This window comes from Heloderma suspectum, chromosome 5 (genome assembly GCF_057233095.1).
Source record: "Heloderma suspectum isolate Gila_16-S chromosome 5, 16-S_ref, whole genome shotgun sequence".
Lineage (NCBI taxonomy): Eukaryota > Metazoa > Chordata > Lepidosauria > Squamata > Helodermatidae > Heloderma > Heloderma suspectum.
The window spans coordinates 173,643,736-173,665,072 of NC_139462.1; the positions used below are offsets into that span (position 1 = coordinate 173,643,736).

General features: G+C 42.1%; 1 protein-coding gene across 8 annotated transcripts in view; it reads right to left on the reverse strand.

Annotated features, from left to right (window-relative positions):
- KAT2B (lysine acetyltransferase 2B) overlaps window positions 1-21,337 on the reverse strand; it is a 57,727-nt gene that overhangs the window by 18,194 nt on the left and 18,196 nt on the right. For all 8 annotated transcript variants that reach the window (XM_084858345.1, XM_084858346.1, XM_084858348.1 and 5 more), the window contains exons 3-9: window positions 18,831-18,976; window positions 18,159-18,248; window positions 14,619-14,800; window positions 13,111-13,302; window positions 6,449-6,555; window positions 4,281-4,406; window positions 41-177 (exon numbers count right to left, since the gene is read on the reverse strand). In XM_084858345.1, coding sequence (XP_084714471.1) covers window positions 41-177; window positions 4,281-4,406; window positions 6,449-6,555; window positions 13,111-13,302; window positions 14,619-14,800; window positions 18,159-18,248; window positions 18,831-18,976 — 980 coding nt within the window. The remainder of the gene's footprint in view (window positions 1-40; window positions 178-4,280; window positions 4,407-6,448; window positions 6,556-13,110; window positions 13,303-14,618; window positions 14,801-18,158; window positions 18,249-18,830; window positions 18,977-21,337) is intronic.

Below are 21,337 nucleotides of genomic sequence, written 5' to 3' on the forward strand. Positions count from 1 at the left end.
AAGCTGAGTGGAATGTTTCTGCCAAAGCTACATTTCTCACCTCTGGACCAAGCATTGCAGCTGGATCTGTAATGGTCGACATCACTTCATTGATTAGTTCAATTGGAATATCTCCTACAACTCTTGGCTTCTTAGCATCCTCCACAGAATAAGACTCGTTAATTTTTCTCTTCTCTCCTGGGTAATGAACCACAGCAAATGGAAAAAAATATTTGACAATTAAATAAGTTGTCCAAAATATATATTCTCTCAAAAGGCAGACATTCAAAGTTATCAGAATGGAAATAGTCTAATGATGTTACTTATAGTTCTGAAAAATTGCCGTTTGCTGAGCAATACAACAGTATGAGCTTACATAATGACTGTTTCTTATGATACAGCTACAATGTGCCCTGCACAGTTGTGATACTATCTCACCGTGAATCAGCCCTCAATATATGATTTGTCTCCATCACCACATGCCCCTGGAGGCACCTTGCAGCAGTGTGAAGGGAAAAAAAGGCAAGCCACTGGTAAACATGAATGGTTAAAGCCATGGACACAGAAGCTTCTTTTCCCTAAGATGAGGAGCTACTGTTTTAATATCTACTTAATGAAAAGTAGATATTGAAAAGATGGACTTTTGCAAAAGCAATGCTATTCATACAAGCCATAAAAAAAGAAGGCGGCTAACAACTAAGAATTTACAATGAGACAGAAATTAGGCTGTGAATGATACTGTGCTGATAGGGCGGATGCAGCTCTGGACATCAGATGTACTGTTTTGAAGCGCTTCTCCACGGTCCAAATGTGCAGAGAATTTTAGACCTTGCTGCTTTCCCAAGAACTCCACTGGACTGATAAAATGAAAGGTCGAAAGGTGTCCAATATACTACTGGGGAACAGCTAGGGATGGCGGAGAATTCCGCCACGGATTCCAGTGAGGCCGGATTCTATAGAATCTGGCCCCCCGGAATCCGTGGCGGAACGGCCTTCTGCCCCCCACCCCACCCCCGCGGATTCCCCCAGGGTGGCACTTACCTGGGGCGGATGCGGCAGCGGTGGCAGCAGATTCGGCGGCGGCGGCTCTGGCTGGTCTCCTGTCAATGGCTGCCGCCGCCATTGCCATCCTCGTACCGTGATAGGCTACGTAAGAATTTATGTAGCCTATCACGGCTAACATTAAAAAAAAAACACACACACGCAGTGTACGCAAATGGCAGCTACGGCGGCCACCATTTGCGTGGCCTATTTCTCGCTGACTTATCTTACGTCAATATTTACATAAGATAAAACAGAGGAAAAAAAGGGGAACGCAAATAGCGTAGTGGAAGCATGGCCTTGGTGTACAAAATGAAGCAGGACAAAGGCTAATAGAGTTTTGCCAAGAGAAGCATTACTAACAACAAAGCTAGCGGAGATGACAGTATTCCAGCTGAGCTATTTAAGATCCTAAAAGATGATGCTGTTAAAGTGCTGCACTCAATATGCCAACAAATTTGGAACACTCAACAATGGCTGCAAGACTGGAAAAGGTCAGTTTACATTCCAATTCCAAAGAAGGGCAATGCCAAAGAGTGTTCAAACTACCGTGCAGTTGCGCTCATTTCACATGCCAGCAAGGTTATGCTCAAAATCCTACAAGCTAGGCTTCAGCAGTATGTGAACCGAGAACTACCGGAAGTACATGCTGGGTTTCGAAGAGGCAGAGGAACTAGAGATCAAATCACCAACATTCGCTGGATCATGGAGAAAGCAAGAGAATTCCAGAAAAACGTCCTGCTTACTTAATTTATATGCAGAGTACATCATGAGAAACGCCGGGGTGGATGAATCACAGGTCGGAATTAAAATTGCTGGGAGAATTATCAACAACCTCAGATACGCAGACGATACCACCTTAATGGCAGAAAGTGATGAGGATCTAAAGAGCCTCTTGTTGAGGGTGAAAGTGGAGAGTGTAAAAGCTGGTTTGAAACTCAACATTAAAAAAACTGAAATCATGGTATCTGGCCCCATCACATCCTGGCATATAGAAGGGGAAGAAATGGAAGCAGTGACAGATTTTATTTTCTTGGGCGCCAAGATCACCGCAGATGGTGACTGTAGCCATGAAATTAAAAGACGCTTGCTCCTTGGGAGGAAAGCTATGGTAAACCTAGATAGCATAGTTAGAAGCGGAGACATCACCTTGCCGACAAAGGTTCGTATAATCAAAGCTATGGTTTTCCCAGTAGCAACGTATGGCTGTGAGAGCTGGACTATAAGGAAGGCTGAGCGCCGAAGAATCGATGCTTTCGAACTGTGGTGCTGGAGAAGACTCTTACGAGTCCCCTGGACTGCAAGGAGGTCTAATCAGTCCATCCTAAAGGAAATCAACCCTGACTGCTCATTGGAAGGACAGATACTGAAGCTGAAGCTCAAATATTTTGGCCAGCAAATGCAAAGAGAAAACTCCCTGGAAAAGACCCTGATGCTGGGAAAGATTGAAGGCAAAAGGAGAAGGGGACAGCAGAGGATGAGATGGCTGGATAGCATCACCGATGCAATGAATATGGACTTGAGCACACTCCGGGAGAGAGCGGAGGACAGGAAGGCCTGGCGTGCTATGGTCCATGGGGTCACGAAGCGTCGGACATGACTGAACGACTGAACAACAATAACAAAATAACTGCAGTGACTGTTCACAAAGTAGTGTTCATAAACATCCTGGCATTACTAATAGCTTTCCATTAAAAATGCGCCAAAAGACTAGTTTGCGCCAACAAGGTGTTAGTCCCATGGTGTGTGGACAATTCGTATGCATCGTAATTTAACAAAAGTTGCTTATTGACCTTAGAATTACCTTAGCATTTGGCTGCCTTGCTCTTCTGTAACACCAACGATGCTAAGAGCAGAACTGTGTGTAGTGCTGCAATTCTTTTCTTCGATTTTTTAAAAAATTGGTTTGGTCATATGAGCAGCTGCTGAGCTACAAGATCAGTGTGGGGAAAAGCTGAGCCCCTTAACCTTGACCCCTTGGACTGTCCCCCACCCCCCGCCATTGAACATGCCTCTTCCTGCTGTCCTGACCCACCAAGCTGTTCTGGGGAAAAGATAGTTATAAGGCTGTATTGAGTAGATAAGATAGAGGTCACTTCTGGTTCATGAATCAAAAATCTGGCAGTTAAACTTTCATTGTAGAACCTTTTGCACATATGGCATTAAAAGCTGCAGGGAGACAGCTTGACACTTTAGGCCCAGAATAAGCTAAAAATAACTATATTTTGACTTGCCTCATTAATTGCTGCGGGTGGCGGCAGTGACTGTTGTAGAATCAAGTAACTTGAAGGGGAAAAAAGCTTTGTCAACATTTTTAGAGTAGCTAGAATTTCTGCAGTTACACTTGACTGCAAAGTGGGCTTCAAGTATGAATTGGGGAGCCATGGGGACAGGACAACCAGTCCAGGCTCTGTTCTTTCTTTAGGTGGTTTTTTGCCTATGGGTCAGAGAAAATGTAGACTTGTGGCCTTGTCTGCAGTGCACTAGGGTTTTACCATGGGTCAGTGCTGATTTGAGACACAGGAAACACGTGCTCATTGACAGATCACTTTGAGAAGCACTGGGTACTGTTTTCCCCTTGAAGACCATTTCAATTGAAATCTCAAACCCCAATCCTAGTTCTGCTACATTCCATGGCCTATACCTCCTAGTCAACATAATTAGGGTGGCATTCTCCAGTCAGAAGTTCTAAGGCTCAAGTTTGCCTGAGCTGAGAAGGGCCTCCTTTGTCCTAGGCGCTTTTATCCCCAATTCCCAGTGTTTGGCGGCTGGTTCTGGTTAGTCACTGCTGAGAGAACAATGCCTTACTAACAGTGACATCATTACTTTACATGTTCAAGGCCTGAAACTGGGCCATGAAACTGAGCTCCAAGGCGGAGTCCTGGTCACCCCGGTTCAAATTAAGCCCTCTAAATAACTCTGAACAGAACTAACGAACAACAGCCACTGCGTTGGATCCAGATTTAGTCATACTTAAGAGTACGCCCACCGAAATCAGGGGACTTCACTAATTTAGGCCTCATTGATTTCAATGGGCCTCCTCTAAGAATGATTAACTCTGGATCCAACCCACCGACTAGAATCTTTCCACAGCATAATACAGCAATATGGGGCACCATCCGCAGCTCATCTCCTGCTAAGCTCCCATGCACTTCCAAGGGACTTGCTCAGCAGAAACCCTCTGCAGTTTGAGCCCATGCTAATTAAAAGTAAGCAACAACAACATCAACAGGGTAACGATTCATTATTCTTTATGTTACCTAGGTTTGGGTCCAGGCCAGAAGCAGCCTTGCAAGCAGGACTCATGGTTCCTCCACTGGGCTGATCTAGAGATGAGGGACTTGCACTGTATGAAACAGACCTCACCACAGGAGGACAGCTAATGACTGCAAACACATACAAAGAAAACAAGGTTGAAGGCATTAGAAATCAGGCTGCATGGCTGGCTCAGCACTAAATGCCTTGGAAGAATTATGCTTACAGCATTCATCCAAGTGTGAGATAAGTGGCTGCCGCAACCCTAACCAACGGCCTGTGTAGCCCAGTACCTCCCAGAGGCCCAACTAGCAGCCCTTCTCAAGGTCAAGTCTCAGACAACATCATTCCCAGTCTTTCTAGCTGAGACTATTAAACAGAAATGCCAAGATTTGAAGCTGGAACACCCTACACATAACACATGTGCTTTGCTGTGGCCCCTCCCAAGAAACGGGATGGGGCCATGGCTCAGTGGTAGAGCAGCTGCTTGGCATGCAGAAGGTCCCAGGTTCAATCCCCGGCATCTCCAGGTAGGGCTGGAAAAGCTCCTACCTGAAACTCTGGAGAGCTGCTGCCACTCAGTGTCAACAAAACTGGGCTAGATGGACCCATGGCCTGATTCAGTATAAGGGAGCTTCCTGTGTTCCTAAAAAGGCTGCCTTAAGCAGAGCCAGACCATGAGTCCATCTGGCCCAGTATTGTCAACACTGACTGAAGGCAGCAATCAGACTTGTGGCGAAAGCCAGCCTATGCTGAACCCATCAGCATGCCCGATTCAGGCACTGGCAGTGTGGGTACATAGGACTCTGTGAACAAGCCCTTAATGCTGGATCCGCCAGCCAGCCCTAATAAATATGTTTACTGCAGCCTTCCCCAAACCAGTGCCCTCCAGATGCGTTGGAGTTCAACTCCCATCACCCCCAGCCAGCATGTCCATGCTGGCTGGGGGATGATAGAAGTTATAGTCCAACACATCTGGAGGGTGCCCAGTTGGAGAAGGCTGATTCATTGGATAGCACCCTACTTCCTCCATCCCCCATTTAGAAATTGCCATATTCTAAACCAGGGGTGGGCAACTTCTGGCCCTCCAGATTTTTGGCCTACAACTCCCAGCATCCCTTATCATTGGCTATGCTGGCTAGGGCTGATGGGAGTTGTTGGCAAAAACATCTAGAGGACCACAAGTTGCCCACCCTGGCTTTAAACCTTTGGACTCCACTATTTTTCTAAGGCACTCCCACTGAAAAGCAGCATCTCAACCTGACCTAACCTGAGAACAATCCAAATAACTGAGTGAGAATCAGCAGGATGTAGACAACTGAAACACAGAGGTCTAAAATATCAGATGTGAAGAATTACTGAGAGAATGTATGCATGTATAGTGCTTTGAGCTCTTAGAGGGGAAAAAAGATATATAAATATTAAGTATCATTAACTGTTGTTATTACCAGATGCTTGCTAATTTATTTAAACGTAATTGTGATACAGTTTCCAGTAATCTGTCAGGCTTACAGCTGCATTTTGTAAGTTCACTGGAACCCGTTCCTCTGCTTTTAAACAAAAGTTGTATATATAAATCTAGTTACACATTCTCCCGTCTGAGTGTTACTGAACAAGAACCAATACACTATCTACAATATTTTGTGCAGACACAATAACAGCAACATCAAAGAATCACAACTGGAGAGGCCTGGATAAACAACATTCAGTTGTATTTTAGGAGAATGTTATTTATGTGTGGTGCAAATCTGTCCTTTTATTTTTACTGTTAAGACCAAACTAGACATGTTTAGTGCATGAATGCAATTAACATGCATATTTTTGGTTATGCAAATAGCAGCTGTGTGGAAGCTTGAGCAGCCTGGGTATTTTGGGGAGTGAGAGTCTAACTCTTTCCCTGCCATGGTCCTACCAAAAAATCACAGCTGTGAAGCTGCTATTTGCAGCTCTAGGGAAGCAGGCACGGGTGCCAATGGAGGCTTCCCCTGAGATGCAAATAACATTTTCATGGGACCATAGCAGGGAGAGAGAGTTACACTCTCCCTTCGCCCAAAACCCACAAAGTCCAGGCCGCTCAGTCCCCCACCCCTGCCCCACCCTGCCCCAAATGCACACATTAATTGCATCATGTCTAGTTTGGCCTTCATTCAGCCATGCATTATATTACAGTTACCTGTCTGGATGCCTAGCTGGGCACTTTGAGAAGAAGATGCTATGAAATCTGGATCCCAGATGGGAGAACTTTGACTATACACCTCTTCCTCCAGCATGGACAGGAACCTTAACAAAGAAGTTGAAGCAACATCAATATATGGAGCCTCAACTCCCAAGAGAAACATGTCTTGTTCCATTATAGCGATAATTTTGGACAAATATCAAAACGGGAGCAAATTTAACAGCGCTGTTGGCAAAATGGTCAGGTTGCAGATTTTTAGTGATAAAACATGAAAACAATTGAGGGAAATGAATACTAAGCTGATATGACATCACTCACTGAGATATTCTATTGCAAGCGAAGGGAGGGAATTTATTTACACCAGCACAAAGGTTGCTGTAACTACTCTCCATGTTGGGGACATGCCAGGGGACTGAGAAGCATGCCCAGGGACCGCCCATCAATCTGCCCCTTCCCCCCTACTCTGATGTTAGAGAGGTAAGGGCTGCAGAATTTTCCACAGGAGCTGGGAGAGGGGTTCTGAAGTCGCACCTTCTTCTCTGGGGTTGGGCCTCTCTGTCTTCCCTCAGAGGGAGGAGATTTAATCTATCCTTTGGTTCCTGGGACACCCTTCCAGGAACCTACAGTTTTGGACCATTACCAACTCAGATGTTTGTTCTGGCATATTTCCTATGCTTCTAGACCAATACTCTGCTATGATGGAAATAGTCCCAAACTAATGGGCATTCTTGGGTAGGAATGGTAGACCAAAGTCCTTAGACTGTAACTATATATACTGAGAGGTTAGGGACACCTGATATCAATTCTGTAAAAATGATTACCTTTCTCTAAACATTGTTTAATTGTTTATATTCAAAAATATAATCTATATCTATATGGGATGGCAGAACAGCCCATCAGCCTCCAATCCTGATACTTCTTGCCAATATCATATGGGCTGTGTTTATTCTACAGCTTAAGGCGCAATCCTATGCATGTTTAGACACAGCTGGCTGGGGAATGCTGGGAGTTGTAGGCCTTTTCTCTGTCTAAACATGCACAGGATTGCACCCTTAATCACTCTTTTAAGTAGTGTAATTAGCACCAAACTGGCAGAACTGCTGAGCTGTATACTTTCCTAGTTGTAGGTATTATTTATCTGCAGTACAGTGAGTATGGGGAAATCCAGTACCAGCTTTGCCTTCCAATGTGCACAGAAGATGGAAACAATCAATGCAGAACATTCTATACATGCCTACTTAGAAGTAAGTCCCATTGATTTCAATGGGACTTACTCCAGGTAAGTGTGCTTTATGCTGCAATCCCTATACACACATACATAGATGTAAGTCCCACTGAGTTAAATGAAATTTACTGAGTTAAATGAAATTTAAATGAAAGGTCATGCCTAGGGCTGCCCTTAGCTAGGTAGAGGCTTACCCTGAAACCACAATTCCCTAGGCACACTTACAGGAGTAAAATCTAATCAATACTTCCAAGTGAACGCAGTAGTAATAATACTACTTTTACAAGGATATTGTTTCAGAATTTAGGGACATCCAGAAGTTGATGAAAACCATTTTTAATTTTAATTAATTTTTGTGAACCGCCCAGAGAGCTTCGGCTATTGGGCGGTATAGAAATGAAATAAATAAACAAACAAACAAACAAACAAACCATGCTGGAAGCATATCTGACAGGTGGTATAGAAATAGAGAAATAGTTAAACTAGATGAACAGCCAAGACCTTCTTTTACCATGACAATGATTATAAGCTCTCACTTCTCTTAATATCAATTTTTGTAAGCAATTCTGGGAGCCTTTTTTGGTTGTCGAGCAGGGTAAGAAGGCTGTAAATAAATACAGTTGTGACAAAAAAAACAACAACCAAGCCCAAACAATGTTTATGGCAATGGTTACTGGAAAGCCTTTGCTATTTACCTGAGTAATGTAACTTTCATGTGTTATCTCTAATCATCTAAACAAACATTGCACATTTATGCTGATGGTACAGAGCATGTCAGGCAACAGATCACATTTTGGGAATGATATTATGGAGGTACCATTATATTTGTCCAGGGTTCACAAGTATCTTTAACTCATCAAGGGGACAATAATGGAATATAAGGAAGCCCCTCCTACTGTTTTAAAGCTATGACTGCTTAATAATCCTTTCCTGGAAGTCTGTTGAGAGCACTGCTTTGAAAAATAAGAACCCACTCAGAATTCTAAACTGCAGTTTCACCAGCAAAGCCAACGGTTTTGGTTAGTAGGAGGCAGCCACAGAGTGAAAACATTGTTCTCAGCAAAAAGGAATACTAAAAATAGTTTAACATTTCATTCATAATTCCCATATATTGTACATATAACCTTTTTTTCTTCTTGTAGAAAGCTCATAGATAGAGAAGAGATTATGCTTCCTGGTTAAAGCTCCCAGATAGCTCCGAGAAGGCTAACCATGCAAATCAAACTGAATGCAGATGTCGTGTTGTTGTTTTAGGTAAGCTGTTATTATAGTGGGGCACCAGTCCTTAAGTACTGGCTAATTCTGTTGGTTTTCATCAAGGAGAGTATCAGTGCAATCCTATACATGTCTACTCAGAAGTAGTCCAATGGGATTAACTTCCAGGTAATTATGGACAGGACTGCAGTTTTGAAGAAACTCTGGGAGGGGGGGCTGCATTCCAGTGGTGGGTGGGGCCGAAGGCAAAAGGGGCAGGGTCAAAACACCAAAAATATTTTAGCTTAAAGCTCTTACTGCCAGCAACTGAGCCTTCGGAGAGGCATTTCATGCTGTGAAAATGGGGGAAATGTTAAAAAGCTGGAAAACCATCAAATGATCAGTAGTCAGGGGAAAAAGGGCATGGCCTTCTGGGGAACCACAGAGGGTCAGAATGAGAACCCAAGACGGTCAGAGGGCCTGTGAATCCCCAGTGGGAGATAAAGTGCATGCTTACCTCTCCCAATGAAATAAATGGGACTTGAAAAATGAATAATTTTAGCCAGACTATTTCCACGGTTTGCTCCCATACCATTAGTTCTGAGAGCAGCAAACCTCGCTAGACAGCCATCAACATCTACTTTCTCATTATCCAATTATTTTTTCATAATGACCTCTGCATGAGCATGTGAACCTTGTAACATTTTATTTATTTATTGCATTTATACCCCGCCTTTCTCCTTCTCACAAGGAACTCAAGGCGGCTTACATTATCCTCCTCCTCACCGTTGTATCCTCACAACAACAACCCTGTGAGGTAGGTTGGGCTGAGAGTCTGTGACTGGCCCAAAGTCACCCAGTGAGCTTCCATGGCCAAGTGGGGACTAGAACCCGGATCTCCCGGCTCCCAGTCCGTCACTCTCACCACTACACTACACTGGCTCTCTTATATATTTAACATCTTATATATTTAACTGGTCTCATCAAAGGTACTATTTTGCCAACGTAAACAGCAGCATCTTGCTGCTGAGCCATTTGCTCTTTGCTAAAACAAGAAGCTTGGGGAGGGCCGGCGGAGTAATTACATACCTTTTGCTATTGTTCCACTAATGTGTTTGAAATACAAGAAATCATGAATAACTTACTCCTATTATGGTACCATGATTATGTAAACTGACATCTTCATGGCTCTACCACCAAACTACATAGCACAACACACAACTGTAAAGTCACAAATGACTTAACACTCTACACTATGTTGAGATGAATAAGCTCTAAAAAGGCAAACCAATGCTATTTTGTTAGCGAAAATGCAACCAAAAGTGAAATGGTAGACACCTAAACTCCCCAGTGTACAAAAGTCCACCTTCAACATATCTTGCAAACTGATAAGCTAATCTAGTATGAAGTACTTATATTACTGCAGCTGTCTTTTGAATAATACAAAATACATTAAAGTATATGACAAAATATAACCTGTTATTTCATTAAGTGATGTTAAAGGCCAAGTGAATTCCCTAAAATGCTTGAAATTATATCTTCATTAATAACTCCAGAATGTAATGTCTAATTTGCTGATCTTGATACGATAAAGCATGCTGATAAAAATAATTTTGACTATATATATATATATATATATATATATATATATACACATATATATATACACACACACACATACACACACACACACACTTGCTTTAGAATGGATTAAATACATATGTGGAGAATTTGTCTATCAATATTAAGTTGAACTAAGCTGAGAAAGTTGACACAAGCCTTTCGAATGTATTTATTATTTCAACATATCCCAACACTACTATAGGACAGTAATGCTTAAATAGCTCATGATGACGAACAAGTGTTTTGGACAGGCATTGGTGGATTAGCAGTCTATAATATTCCAGCTGTGAAGATTTTGGAACTTTGGGGCTCATTTTGAGTCTTTGAACAATCTGAAGTCAGTTGTGGCATCTGGGAGTTAATCTTGAGTTGTGAAATTCATCAACTTTGACAGCAAATCAACCCCAGAATCCTCTAACTTGGATCCTAAGTCCTTGTTTCATGAATGGAAGGACCTTCTGTTCATGGAAGGAACCCTTCTCTGAGTAGAACCTCTTTCTGTGACTGGAATTCTTCTTCATGAGTGGAGGCTCCTTCCATTTACAGAGTGAAAACTTAGGATTCAAGACAAAGTTTAGCACTGAAATATGTTTTTTTAATTTATTTTTATTTGGAATATTTTTGAATCACCTCCACTCAATAAGGTAATGTACAATAAAAATACAATGATTAAAATATATGAATATAAAAATGTTAAACATATTTTTAAACTGGGGATAGACAAATGGAGTACTAGCATTTCAAGCATTTAACGTCACTTAGGGAGCAATCCTATGGCCGCTAGTCAGCAGCTAGACAGCCATGGGATACGTCAGTTTTCGGGAAGTGACCTCAGAGCCCGCACTCCGAGGTCGGTTCCTGGAGAACTGACACCCCCCTCCCCCGCTCACGCTGCCCTGCAGGCAGCTTGGATTGGCCCTGAGCTCGGAAGAGGAGTGCAGAGCAGTGAAAACGGGGTGTTCCAGGGGGTATTCCAGGGCGGGGAAGGCGGAAGTGTCAGTACGACGCATCCTATGTGTCGTTCTGGCAGCTGCTTTCCCTGCTCCGCCTTCCCGCAGCTAGACAGCCAAAATTGCCTGTCTAGCTACAAATGCAGGGCGGCTGAAGCATGGAGGGGACGATCTCCTTGGTGCTTCTTCTGCCCTGCATTGGATAGGTAGTCGCCTCCAAGTTCGGAGGAGGCCGCTTATCCCAATAGGATTGCGCCCTTAATGGAAAGACAGACCCTCTTTCATTGGTTTGGATTCAGACTTAGTCATAATTAGCGTAGACACACTGAATCCAAAGGACTTAAGTTAGTCATGACTAACTTGTTCCATTTATTTCAATGGGTCTACTCCAAGTATGACTAAGTATGGATCCAATTCAATGAAAGTTAGTCTACTTCAGTGCTGTATTTTAATTTATTTTATCCCCCATTTCTGCCTAGGCAAACAAAGCTGCAAGCCATGTATCTGAATATATTTTAATTATTCAAGAGACAGCCTTTAACATAAATATGTCATACTGTATTAGCTTATATGTTCATATATAAAATGCCCTGAGGTAAGTTACAACATAAAGTTGCAAAAGGGCTGCTCTGAGGCGCAATCAAATGTAATTATAAGACATAAATAAATGAAGCGCATTAAATAAGGGTACAATTCACAAATCTGCAGTGAAGTTCTTGTGGTTAGCAATTACGCTCCGGCAAATTCCAAACAGACCTACATCATGATCTTATCCATGTCTACTCAAAAGTAAGTCTCATTGCGTTCAATGGGACCAACTCCTAGATAAGCATGTATAGGATTGCAGCCCTAGAGTTCAGATACCAGACAACCCACAAACTTTTAAAAAGCCTCTGAAGGTTTGCTTTACTTGTGGAAAAGTTTGTAACCTAGAGATATAAGTACAGAACACCCTGTTCTAAACTTAGGGATGCCTCCAAGCCACTAAGTAACAGAGCCAGCTGCTGCTGCATGGCTTGTGGGCCATGCAGTGTTTCAGACCACAAATACAGGCTAACAGAAGCTTGGCTTTCTATGCAGCTGCTGTGCAGCCATTTTTGGACTGCACCCTACATAACTAGCAAGAGTGAAGTGTTAAATGGCTGTAGGTTGGATTCAGAAAAGTTTCCTATAGCAAAGGAAGCTCTTCTGTGTCCAATCCTATATGCCAGAGGTGATGAACTTCAGGCCGGGGTCTCAATCCAGCCACCGATTGTTGGGTGGCTTTCCAGCTTTTGTGCAGTTTTTTCCCCAATCGAAAAGTTTGAAATGCCTCTCTTAAGGCTCAGTTACTGGCAGTAAGAGCTTGAAGCTAAAATAGGCTGGTATTTTTGCTCTGCCCCATTTTATCTTTGGACCTGCCCGCCACTGGATTGTGCCCCCCCCCCCCCGGATCGTCTCTGAAATGGAATCCAGCCCTTGGGCTAAAAGAGGTTCAACATTTCTGCTATACGCTGTATTAATATCTGATCTATTTCCCTTCAGACAATATTTCCCTTTAGCAATAAGTAGAGTTTGCAGTGTTCGCTTTTTTGGCAATAGGTATAAGTGGCAATGATCAAAATTAATGAGGGAGATGTAAGATGTCAAGTTGATCAGAAAGTCCACAAAGGAAAAAGGACGATTACTTTGGAAAATGTGTGAGGATTAGCGTTCGTTTCTCCAGAGGCAGTTTGTCTTTTTCCTGTCTCGCATGTTCTAGAAGTTGCCGTCTCATGACAGTAAAGACTGAGCGCAGCAGTGTTCTCCCAAAAACCTGTGTGGTTTCATATCGAGGTAGACTATCACAGAACTGGGGGACATTGCAGTAACACAGCCACCTGCAAATTAAGACAATAACACAGTCAATCGACCCAAACTAGAATGAGAAGTATCTAATTTGGAAATCTGCTAACCACTCACTTAATAGCTCTTCACTTTATAGAACCATTCATTGCATCTTCTAAAACAGCAGTCCATTTAATGAACCTCGTAAGTTTTTACTCCATGTGCTGAAATAAGCCCAGTTAGAGAGCACATTTAAATTCTGTATATACATGTACCCTGGAAGATTGCTTAGCACCTTATTTTAAATTCGGATTATAATACAAGAATTGCTGTATCAGGTCAAGAGTAAACCGCTGGTCTTTTTAGCTTAGCCATCGACAGTGACAAACCAAATCCCACAAGTATCTATACAAGCAAGGAATGATGGCAACATTTCAGCCCTGGTGCCATTTACTAGCTTCTGGTAGTCAGAGGTATATTGCATCTGAACTCACAGGCTGTACTTTTAGCTACTGTAGCTTCTAGCTACTAATAGATTTATTCTCCACACATTTATCTGATCCATTTTAAAACCAGTATATAAATATAATCTTAACAGTATTTCATAGAATCATAGAAACATAGAATAGTAGGATTGGAAGGGCCCTATAAGACCACTGAGGCCAATCCCCTGCTCAATGCAGGAATCCAAGTTAAAGCATCCCTGACAGATGGCTGTCCAGATTCATCCTGAATGCCTCCAGTGTGGGAGAGCCCACCACCTCCCTAGGTCATTGGTTCCATTGTCATATCGCTCTAACAGTCAGGAAGGTTTTCCTGATGTTCAGCTGGAATCTGGCTTCCTGTAACTTGAGCCCATTCTTCCGTGTCCTGCACTCTGGGATGATCGAGAAGAGATCCTGGCCTTCCTCTCTGTGACAACCTTTCAAGTACTTGAAGAGCGCTATCATATCTCCCCTCAGTCTTCTCTTCTCAAGGCTAAACATGCCCAGTTCTTTCAGTCTCTCCTCATAGGGATTTGTTTCCAGTCCCCTGATCATCATCTTTGTTGCCCTCCTCTGAACCCTCTCCAGTTTGTCTGCATCCTTCTTAAAGTGTGGTGCCCAGAACTAGACACAGTACTCAAAATGAGGCCTAACCAGTGCTGAGTAGAGGGGAACTAGTACTTCCCGGGATTTGGAAGCTACACGTCTATTAATGCAGCCCAAAAGAGCATTTGCCTTCTTTACAGCCACATCACATTGGTGGCTCATATTGTTCCAATGTGCCTTACTTTGTATATTACATGACATGGGAAGGGGCCATTGGCGCCCAATACCTATAGGACCCAATCCTATAAATTACAAGTGAAAACCAGGAATGAGATTACCGTGTGTAGTTAACTTTATAGCCAGCAATGTCATCATTAGGTGACCTCTGTCTTCGCTGGGAAGGTGTCTCCAGGTGCCAGTAGTTGATGCGATTTAGAAACATTTTAGCCAACTCTACTATTGTTTGTCTCTCTTTTGATGGAAGGTGACTAAATTTGTATTGCACAAAATTATTAACTCCCTTAAAGAAGAAATAGAAAGTAAGGACAGGTAATTAGTATAACTAGAAAATCAATTATAATGCCTATTTCTGAAGAATTGGGTTCCTAATACATATATTTTATTAAAATTATGTTTTCTCTCTAGCAACTAGCTGAGATCACCATGGCATGACTGCTGCTGGGAATATAAATTGTGTGGATGCCTCTTTGTTTCCTCAGAAGAAAAATCAAAGCCACCTCTTATAAAGGAAGGAAGGACTTTTTTCCTCCCCAGAGATGTCCCTAGATATGTAGTTTGGCTAATGATCATGCCATTGGTTTCACAGAGTTATCTGACTAACAGTCTTGTTAGATCCATGACAACTAATTTTGTTGTTGTTTTGGGGAGTGGACCAGAGACCAATAACAAGGGAGAATGTCATTCACGGTTTTGTCTTTCATTTGCCTTAAGGCATCTCTAAAGGCTGCGGGCTCTAATCAAATTCTCATCCCATTTTACAAAACTTATCTCACAGTCTTTTGACTGAAGATGTTGTAGTACAACTAAAGTCAGTGGCTGGTTTCTAGAAGGCATGTGGGCTGCTCTGCTTGTGCACATGTTTTTAACCCCCCTTCCAAGGAATTCCCCCTGCCACACACACTATACCTGAAAGGCCCTCTCCAAAGACCAAGAGCCCCATCCAGAGCAGCATGATTTAAGGTATAATGAACTGTCCCTGGGAGGAATTTTTTCTTGTATCTTCCCCGCACTCCCATGAGAACATGGGTGGGGGGGCACGGATCCCAGTGACTGCAATCCAAAGACCCATATGTGCCTGGGTCTGATGACTGCTGGTCATAGAGGACACAGCTTAGTGAGTGCTCCCTGTCCATAACCCAAATAGTCAAAATAACCAGGCACAGTTAAGTCTGTAAATTTTACAATATAAATTGCTTGTTTTACACTGGAAGACATGACCAAATGCAAATAGCTGCTTAATCTGTAACAACACTCAATATTCCTCTAATTCTTTAGGCATCATTCTAGACCCAAGTCCAGATGACTATTCATATGCTTAAAGTTCAGCACCTGTGAATATATATCCAAATAGCTAATAACAATAGTTACCTTCCTGAATCAGGACCTTGGTTTCTAAAGATATCAGCTACCTACCTAGGGTCTTGTAGTGATACAAATTGCTATCATCTACTGGATTCCTTTTAAACTTCCTCCTTTGTATTGCTAATGGTGGATTTTCCAATTTACAAGATGCTTTTTCCATCCAATTTCCAGGGGCACTGAACTAAAGAACAAAGACCTCTCTGCAGACATGTACAAAAGAATACATTAAAATAAGTACTACTTAAACTAAAAATAATTATTACATATTCAGGTGAAAGAGACAAGAAGGCCTTCTTAAATGAACAATGCAAAGAAATCGAAGAAAACAATAGAATGGGAAAGACTAGAGATCTCTTCAAGAAAATCGGAGATCTCAAGGGAACGTTTTGTGCAAAGACGGGCATGATAAAGGACAAAGAAGGCAGGGACCTAACAGAAGCAGATGAGATTAAGAAGAGGTGGAAAGAATACACAGAAGAACTATACAGGAAAGATCTTAATGTCCCTGAAAGCCATGATAGTGCGGTCACTGAACTTGAGCCGGACATCCTAGAGAATGAAGTCAAGTGGGCCTTAGGAAGCATTATTAACAACAAAGCTAGCGGAGATGACAGTATTCCAGCTGAGCTATTTAAGATCCTAAAAGATGATGCTGTTAAAGTGCTGCTCTCAATATGTCAACACATTTGGAACACTCCAGTGGCCACAAGACTGGAAAAGGTCAGTTTACATTCCAATTCCAAAGAAGGGCAATGCCAAAGAGTGTTCAAACTACCATACAATTGCGCTCATTTCACATGCCAGCAAGGTTATGCTCAAAATCCTACAAGCTACAAGCAGTATGTGAACTGAGAACTACCAGAAGTACGTTTTGAAGAGGCAGAGGAACTAAAGATCAAATCGCCAACATTCGCTGGATCATGGAGAAAGCAAGAGAATTCCAGAAAAACGTCTATTTCTGCTTCATTGACTATGCTAAAGCCTTTGATTGTGTGGATCACAACAAACTGTGGCAAATTCTTAAAGAGAGGAGAGTACCAGACCACCTTACCTGTCTCCTGAGAAACCCGTACGAGGGTCAAGAAGCAACAGTAAGAACCAGACATGGAACAACCGATTGGTTCAAAATTGGGAAAGGAGTACGACAAGGCTGTATACTGTCGCCCTGCTTATTTAATTTATATGCAGAGTACATCATGAGAAACGCCGGGGTGGATGAATCACAGGTCGGAATTAAGATTGCAGGGAGAATTATCAACAACCTCAGATAAGCTGACGATACCACCCTAATGGCAGAAAGCGAAGAGGATCTAAAGAGCCTTTAGTTGAGAGTGAAAGTGGAGAGTGCAAAAGCAGGTTTGAAATGCAACATTAACAAAACTAAAATCATGGCATCTGGCCCCATCACTTCCTGGTATATAGAAGGGGAAGAAATGGAAGCAGTGACAGATTTTATTTTCTTGGGCTCCAAGATCACCGCAGACGGTGACTGTAGCCATGAAATTAAAAGACGCTTGCTCCTTGGGAGGAAAGCTATCGCGAAACGACACAGCATAATCAGAAGCAGAGACATCACCTTGCCGACAAAGGTTCGTATAATCAAAGCTATGGTTTTCCCAGTAGCAACGTATGGCTGTGAGAGCTGGACTATAAGGAAGGCTGAGCGCCGAAGAATCGATGCTTTCAAACTGTGGTGCTGGAGAAGACTCTTATGAGTCCGCTGGACTGCAAGGAGGTCAAGTCAGTCAATCCTAAAGGAAATCAACCCTGACTGCTCATTGGAAGGACAGATACTGAAACTGAAGCTCAAATATTTTGGCCACCTACTGCGAAGAGAAAACTCCCTGGAAAAGACCCTGATGCTGGGAAAGATTGAAGGCAAAAGGAGAGGGGGACGGCAGAGGATGAGATGGCTAGATAGCATCACCAATGCAATGAATATGGACTTGAGCACACTCCGGGAGAGAGCACAGGGCAGGAAGTCCTGGCGTGCTATGGTCCATGGGGTCACGCAGAGTCAGACACGACTGAACGACAACAAATTCAGGTGAAAGTGCAAGTTGAATTCTGAAATACACGCAACTGATTTACAATGCCTGCTGGCATGAAAAAAAGGAGGAGGCTAGCCTAATGTAAACCTCAAATATTCAGCTTTCCTTCCTATCAACATAAGGAAATTATATTTGCATATTTCCAGAAGCCCTGATATCATTTTAAATAAATGCCAGATAAAAGTAGAATCACACAGATAGGAGATTCCCATGTATGTACTTTACCTGTTCAATGCTTGGCTTCTCAAATGGGGGACTTTCCAAAGATCCTTCTACAACAGGTTTCCCCATCTGTAATATACACTTCCTCAAAAGCTGTGGAAAAGAGGGGGTTTAAAAAAGAAAAGATTAATTACTTTAAATAAAAATGAAATTATCTAGTTATTTATGATATTTTTATTGCACCTTCTCTTCAAGGCAAAGAGCTCAGGGTGGATTATTATTATGGTTATTCCACTCCCACCCCAACCCCAATTTTATCCTCACAGTAATGGCCGTGCTGGCTGAGAATGATGGGAGTTGCAGTTCAACACATCTGGAGGGCACCAGGTTGGGGAAGGCTGGGCCAGATTACTGGTATACAGAGAAAACAAAGGCAAGTAAATAAGGACCATCTCCACAGCAGCATTTTGGAAATGGAAAAACCATCTGGGGCTGATGGATCTCACATGGGTCAAATCATGAGTTTCCATTTCACAGCAGATCACAAGTTATTTATGCTTCTCTTTTTCCCACTTAACACATGACCTCTATGGTTGAGAAGGCTATGTGGACAGAACTAAAGAAAGTTGCTAGCAAAACAGGATTGGTTTGCGGTTATGGTTTGCCACTACTATGTATGGTTTATGCAGGGCAGCAGCACTGAATTTATTCCAGGAAACAAACATGGCAACTTGCCTTGAACAAGTAGAAGTAGACTTGCTTGGTATCTGCATCTTCTTCTTTGTGAACACAGGTGAAAAGATACTCAACATCCAGCACAATCCCCAGCAGCCTGTTCATTTCTTCTTCAGAGACATTCTCCAAATGTGAAACGTGAGCAGCTAAAACAAACAAGTACATCTAAAGCTTACCAAAAAAGGACTGAGCAAGCAAAAGCGCCTTACAGAATGCCCTGTCTCAGGAATGGCCAACTGACATAGATAAGCCGGATCTGGCCCATTCATCTTTTTTTTTATTTTCTTACAGGTGAAACCTTAGACAAATTTTGTAACCACACTTCAGTTAAAATTTGGTAGGATCGCTATGGGTCTGAAAATCACTTAGCACCACCATTCCTTTCCATGTTAGAGGCTATTCACCAATAACATCCACTCCAAATAGTTTCTTCAGATTTTCCCCTCGTTGTGTTAACCTAAAGCCTTTATTTGTAACAGTGAAAGCTGTATTATCAACCATTATGTTAAAAACAAACAAACAGCAGAGTAGTAGGGTCTCAATTTGTGCCCTTTCCTTGCTCTTCCTTTGAATTTCACGTGACACAAAGGTTGTATCTATATCTTCACTGTGCGAATGTTCCTAATAAATTCAAAGATGAGAGATCTACATATATATATATACTGGCAGGAGAGTAATCTGGCTAACAGTTTAGAGATGTGAGGAGTCCCTAAATGTGCCCTAACGGTACTGTCAATGTGAGATTTCTTACTTTCAGGCATCTGCAGAAGAGGATCCATAATCTCAGGGGTAACTAATAGTTTGAATGGATCATTCTACTTAATGTCAACAGGATGCCTTCAGAATGCACAATGGCTGTATATTAATAACCCATCCAAAGTTATGTGGGCAAAATTCTTTGCTAGCTTACAAGTATGGCCAAGGGAACTTGAGAAAAGTGAATGTTTCAATGTCTTAAAAGCATAATAAATGGCAGTTATAACTATCTAACAGCAGGAGGCTAATTGGGAAATTAGTTACACTGTCATTCTAATGACAGCATGGTTTGAACTGTGGAGACACTTCGGTTGCTTCTGTCCTCAGCTCCTATCCTCAATATTTTAATTTTTCTTTGTAAAGGGGAGAGGAAGGAATGAGAAATTTCTATACCAGTTCAGATTCAAAGTCATTTAGTCTCTGTAGATCTAACTAAATATATACAAATCCATTGTTTCACTGGCCCTATGGGTAGTATCCAATGTTAGTCCTACATAGAGCAGTCCCACTGAAATGAATTGGACTTAAGTCATGACTAACTTAAGTCCAATTCATTTCAGTGGGTCTACCCTACATAGGACTAACATTGGATGCTACCCTATATTATCACAATAAGCCACCAGCTATGTTTGCACATCACAGTAAGCCATGAATACTGGCTTATTAAACCATGACGTGCAATACCAGCATGCTGGTGTAAGCAGCCTGTTTGCTCCCACTTCACTACTCCTTCTGCACAAGCAGATAAAACAAGCCAGGAAGCCACAGTTGTGCATAGCTTCCTTTTACAACTGAAACCCATGGCTAATTGCTCCCAAACAAGCCAGGATTAAAAGTCAACTTTAAACCAGGGTTTGAAGTTGGTTGATGAATGTATGTTGGCTTTAAGAATCCTGGCTCTAAAGCTGACTTCCAATCCTGGCTTGTTTGGAAGCAGTTAACCATAGACCCCTGATCAGATGTAACAGGAAGCTATGTTTAGTTGCAGCTTCCTGATTTGTTTTCCCACCTGTGTGAAGGGAGGAGCAAAGCAGGAGCAATCAGGCCGCATGTATCAACACACTGCTCATACATATCATAGTTCATTAAGGCAGGATTGATGGCTTACCATGATGTGCAAACACAGCCATAGCTTCCCAAAAACTGTACATACTGGGGGTGGTGGGGGTGGTAAAGGTAAGATTGTTGCACATTACAATCAACAAGTCGGTTTCATAATAATTCCTATACAGGAATTATATACAGATGAGGCTTCTGGGTAGGAATTCTGTAACACGTGGAGTAATCCTGAATGCAGAAACTGAGAGCTGCAATATATTGAAGCATTTTAAAAATAAAAGCTATGATTGCACTTCTACCCACACCAGCTCCCTTCCCAATGCATAGACAGCATCAGGGAAACGTGCACCATAAATTATGACATTCTACTTGAACATACTTACAGTTCATTTCTTTACTTATTTTACTAGTTTTTTTTCCAGTCAGTAATTTATTTAAAATTGTGAATAAACTGTAACAATAAGAATCATGATTCTAATTTAATTATAATTTTCTCTGAGAATAAAATGACATATAGAGAATAAAACCATTTTGAAAAACAGATATATCACCTCTTTGGGTAGCACATAACTATCTAGAAGAGACTTCTAATAATTGAACTGTGTCCTGTTACAATTTTGTGCCTCTGCAGAATTACTGAATATCTGGTCTTCTGTTTTTTTACTATTCTCAGCTGTAGCATACTTTCAGAT